Source organism: Mandrillus leucophaeus, unplaced genomic scaffold (assembly GCF_000951045.1).
Source record: "Mandrillus leucophaeus isolate KB7577 unplaced genomic scaffold, Mleu.le_1.0 Scaffold145, whole genome shotgun sequence".
Lineage (NCBI taxonomy): Eukaryota > Metazoa > Chordata > Mammalia > Primates > Cercopithecidae > Mandrillus > Mandrillus leucophaeus.
In genome coordinates, this window is record NW_012101421.1 from 1035904 (window position 1) to 1041429 (window position 5526).

At 34.9% G+C, this 5526-nt stretch overlaps 1 protein-coding gene across 1 annotated transcript in view; it reads right to left on the bottom strand.

The window, feature by feature from the left end:
- The window catches only part of TRAPPC8 (trafficking protein particle complex 8), a 135675-nt gene that overhangs the window by 88284 nt on the left and 41865 nt on the right, over positions 1-5526 (bottom strand). Inside the window, exons 6-9 of the mRNA XM_011974378.1 lie at positions 2760-2853; positions 1838-2094; positions 1392-1507; positions 549-699 (exon numbers count right to left, since the gene is read on the bottom strand). Of these exons, the coding sequence (XP_011829768.1) occupies positions 549-699; positions 1392-1507; positions 1838-2094; positions 2760-2853 (618 nt within the window). The remainder of the gene's footprint in view (positions 1-548; positions 700-1391; positions 1508-1837; positions 2095-2759; positions 2854-5526) is intronic.

Sequence of the window (5526 nt, forward strand, 5' to 3'; positions counted from 1 at the left end):
CTCACACCTAAAGTACATGTTCTTGACTAATAATGAAGTCATACATCAAACAACTTAAAAATGTCATGGTTTAAAAAAACTTCTAAAAAAATTTTTGTATTTTGAATATATTAGAAAATGAAATTCAATTCTGAAAGCTGATGAAAAAGTTAGAAAGTACTAATTAAGAAAGAAACCCTGATATATGACCATCTTTTAATTACCTAGTTTTTTGGGGTTTGTTTTTAAGAAATAAGTTTTTTCAATTTATTTTTAAAGATGCAATCTTACTATGTTGCTCAGGCTGGTCTCAAACTCTTGGGCTCAAGCAATTCTACTGTCTCAGCCTCCCAAGTAGCTGGGACTACAGGAAAGTGCCACCATACCCAGCTAATGAACTAGTCTGAGGGAAATCCATCAATTCAGCATTAAGGAATTCACAATCTATAAAGCACTATGTGTTCTTGGAGTACAACTTTATCCCTAAGGATTCTGTTTGCCACCAAGAGAAATTTCTAAAGCATTTATGGTAGCAGAATTAAGGAATTATAATACCACAGAATACCAACCAAGGCACCAGCTGCATAAAGCATTGCTTGATCATTAAGAAAATCTTTCTTTGCAGTATGATAGCAACTGTAAGCCAAATCATAATGCTGCACCAAAAAACATAAGTCAGCCATTTTCCTGATTTGAAGTTCTGGTGCTTCTGGGGGATACCTGTAAATACAAAAGAAAATAATGCATAATTTATTACCCCCTAAACCACGATAAAATATACTAACAAGCTGCCATGTTCTTCTAGAATATGAGAAAAACTAATGCTATTTTAAAGAAATTCTACCTCCAACAAGAGTGTCAGTTCTCAAAAATACCTGGAAACAGAAAGTTCCTTGTTTTATTATTTATAGCCCTGAGAATGTCTCAAAGGCAGGCAAACATTTTCTCCATGGTCGAATAATGAAGTAAATGGTTAATTCCAAGTAACTCACATTTATTAACCAGGAGAAAGATTAAAATCCAAAATGTATTAATTATATTTTTCCCTTAAAATGGTTTTTTGTGTAAAGCAAAATTTATTAAATGTGTCCCTTGTCTTAGAATCATCAAGTCATTACATTTTAGATATAGAACAGTTACTAATGATAACTAGTCTAACTTCATTGTTTTACAAATAATGAAACAGACCAAAAGTAAAGTGACCTTCCCATTTGTTTTTAGATGTCCAAGTACTTAGTTTTGAAAAAATTAATATGATTTACTTAAGAGTCACTCTTCTTATCTACCTGAATTTTCACCAATAAGAAACTAAGAAATCGAAGAGATAGTTATCTTCTGCAGGATATCATACAATACAATCAAATACTAGTCAGAGGTAAACAGAGGAAAAACAAAAACAACACTTTACTCACAGCAAGCCAGATGTATTTTTCAGCTCATTAATGCTCTTTTCTGGAACTTTACTGCCACTAAACCATTTTTTAGTTGCAGAAAATAGAGATCGACTCAAACCTTTTCTTGATATTAGCTTTAAAAAAGAGATTAAATACGTTGACAAATATAATTTAGTATTTTTCTTTTACATAAAAAAAATTTTAACTAAAAAGCTTTAATAGCAAATGTTCATTTTAACAAAACTGATTTAAAGAAAACTGTCTAATATGCTGGCAAAATCCTAGTGAAAATGAATCAGCCTCTTCCACAGTTGAACAGAATTTCACCACAATGAAGTAATTTTGAGAAGTCTTAATATTGGCCTATCTTAAAATGAAAACAAAACTTCAAATACATTTATTAATTCTTAAATTTACTATTTACTTAAATTTTAAAAATACTAATCCAAAAAATGAAACCTTACCTGATCGTTTAATTGCCTAATTGTTTTCTCTATATGTGGCAAAAGGCCCCGAAATGTGAACTCTTGTATAAACTGTCGAATTCTATCATGATCAGTAAGTGTTAAACATGCACCATGAATTATTCCAATATTTCCTTTCTTTGTTTCATGTAACGATGAAGCAGATCTTACATGATCTGGGCCATCAACACTGTTAGAAGGGTCACTGGATTGGTCCAACTGAAGTGGGTGAGCTCTAAAGTTATTTGGTAAGCCATCTACTGAAAAAGAGATACATCTTTTACTCTCAGAATGCAACAGAAAATAGTGATAATACTATCATACTGCTAAAGAAGAAGAAAAAAAAAAGCAGAATGTTAAAATCCTTTCTTTCTGTATACATAAATGTGTAAGATAAAACAGCAGTAACATCCTGCAGCCCCAAAATTAAAGAGCTTGAGTTAATATCTGTTTTGGTACCTGTACTAGAAATTCGAAAATTCGTATACACCAGGAAATGAAGAAAAATACTTTATTTTAAATATTATAAAGAATGACTTTTAAATGGCACAACTAAGCCATAAGAAAAATATAACAAAAAAAAATTTTAGTTATCATTATGAAAACCATAATTTAAAATCAGAAATAAAGCTCTCAAAATCATGTAAATTTTTTAAAAATTAATGCTGTACGTCACATCTTCCCTTGCTTCAAAATGTTTTAAAAGAAATCTATACACTATTCATATAAAATAAATTTTTAAGTGTCAAAAACAATCAAAACTCAAGTGGCTCAGTAAAATCTTCAGAAGAAAAACTAACCTGCCCAATATCTTTCTGTATTATGAAAATCTCCCCCATCTTTTATCTATAAAGGTTAGCATGATCTGACAACAGTGCATATTTTCAATCAAAAGAGAAACTTAGAGAAAATATATTAAGACCTTTGACTTCGTTATCTAATCCATCCAATGAAAGCAAGTTATTATCAGAATTCTTATTTGAAGTCATAGTACAAGGGCCATCTTCATATGATTCCTATCAAAATAAAATTTAAAAAGCATTAGCAGTTATACTTAATCATATTTAATATACTATCAAATCCATCACAACTATGGTTACTCTGCTGTTGGCCTCATTTATTTGCTACAGTGAGCACTTTCTCCAAATTCATAACTTCTTCCACAGATCTTATTCTATCACTCCAACTCACACCTAGTATATTCTTAAATCCCCTTGCACATTCAAGCTACTATCCTAATTCTTCTTAATTCAAATTATCTCTCAGGATATCTACTTATATATGATATGTATACACACGAGTGTCATACAAGCACATACATATGCTTATGCATCTTAAGTAAGGAATAATGGCAAGAGAGATGGACTACTAGAGTCAGACAGGGAAAGAAGAGAGGCACAGGTATGAAATTTTTTGGGTCACAGTTTAAGCAGGTTGGAGTGAATTCTGAATATATTGAAGTGTTTTAGAAAAATATCTAATGCAATGTTTATTTGTGCAAAGAAACTGGTTTCTCAGTTAACAAAAAAACACTTAAACTAAAAATACCCAGACAACTCTACAAGACCAGTAAATATGATATATTATTCTGAGTGTCACGCTTTGAGGGAATTTACATAAACTGGAACTTAAGAAGAAAGTGACCAGGACAAGAAAGTCTGAAGCCACTCCTTGAGAAAGAGTTGCAGAAACTAGGCATATTTAGACTGGAAAAATACAAAAGACATGAGAATTATCCTTCTATATTTTGAAAGTTGTCTTAACAGAAAACTGACATAGTCACCCCCAAAGGATCAAGCGTACAAAGGTCAAGAATTTATGGTTGATCCTCAAGCAAAATAAGAGAATTTTTGGGTGATCAGACATGCAATAGGTCACTTAATAAGAATACAGTGAGTACTGTCAACAGATGCAGTCATTCGCAAGTTTAAAAAAAATTAAAGCATTAGATCAAGCATTGGATGTAAAACCTCCAAACTATTCTCCAACTTTGAGCCTCTAGGATTCTAAGGCACAGATTTCTGATATTTCTGCCTTCTGTGAAAAGTTCTCGTACTGGACAATCTTCTTTATGTTCCCCTTCACAACCTTAGGTGAATGAACTCTAAAGTGAATTTTTTTCAGTACTGTTCTTATTCTTAGAATGGCCCTAAAAGACCATTTTTAAAAATAAAGTTCCTTCACATCCAACCGGTACTTCTTTGCTCAGAGACTTTTCCCCAGCATTATCTTAAAGAACGTCAGTAATCAATTCTAAAGTCAGTAAAATACCAGAATAGCACTGCATCTAGATTTAAAGATTCCATTTATGAGACAGAAAAATAAGGCAAATAGACAGATTAAACAATACTTATCTTAGAAGATTGAAAATTACATAAGCTTTATAATTGATTTTTAAATGTCACACACAGAGTGCATAATACAGTTTAATTGAACAATATAAATATATTTTCCATTTACTTAAGAATTTCTGGGCCAGGCGCTGTGGCTCACGCCTGTAATAGCAACACTTTGGGAGGCTGAGGCATGCAGATCACTTGAGGTCAGGAGTTCAAGACCAGCCTAGTCAACAGGGTGAAACCCCGTCCCCACTAAAAATGAATCGCTTTAACCCAGGAGGTAGAGGGTGCAGGGAGTCGAGATCTCGCCACTGCATTCCAGCCTGGGCGACAGAGTGAGACTCCATCTCAAAAAAAAAATTCTGGCCAGGTATGGTGGCTCATACCTGTAGCCACAGCACTTCGGGAGGCCAAGGCAAGGGATCACTTGAGGTCAGGAGTTCGAGACTAGTCTGGACAACATGGTGAATCCTACCTCTACTAAAAATACAAAAATTAGCCAGGCGTGGTGGCGGGTGCCTATAATCCCAGCTACTCGGGAAGCTGAGGCATGAGAATCATTCGAATCCCGGAGGCAGAGGTTGCAGTGAGCCGAGATTGTGCCACTGTACTCTGGCCTGGGCAAAGAGAAAGACGCTGTCTCAAAAAAAAAAAAAAGAATTTCTTCTAGGCTGGCATGGTGGCTCACATCTGTAATCCCAGCACTTTGGGAGGCCAAGGCCTGGGAGACAGAGTGAGACCCTGTCTCAAAAAAAAAAAAAAAAAAAAAAAATTCTTCTAAACAAAAAACAGGAACAGTGACTCTTGATCATCTGAACTAAGCATATGAACTTGGCATCTGACCACTACCAAGTGGCATTGTACCTTAGAAGTCTGACAAAACATCAAATCAACTTAAGTCAACAGGACAATCAATCTTATTCCAGAACTCGAGGTTAAGAAAGGAGTAATTAAGAAACAGTAACTCCTGAGAGTACAGAAAGAAGGGAAATCAAGGGAAAGTTGGAGGGAAATGCCCATCTACCTAAAAAGTATGCGTTCCCGAAGGTGGCTATAAAAGCATGTTGAAAAGGTAGGAAGGAGGCTGGGCAGGATGGTTCATGCCTATAATCCTAGCAATTTTGGAGGCCAAGGCAGGCAGATCACCTGAGGTCAAGAGTTCGAGACCACCCTGACGAATATGGTGAAACCCTCTCTGTACTAAAAATACAAAAATTAGCTGGGCGTAGTGGTGTGCACCTGAAGTGCCAGCTACTTGGGAGGCTGAAAGAGGAGAACTGCTTGAACCTGGGAGGTAGAGGGTTGCAGTGAGCCAAGATCGCACCATTGCACCCCAGCCTGGGCAACAGA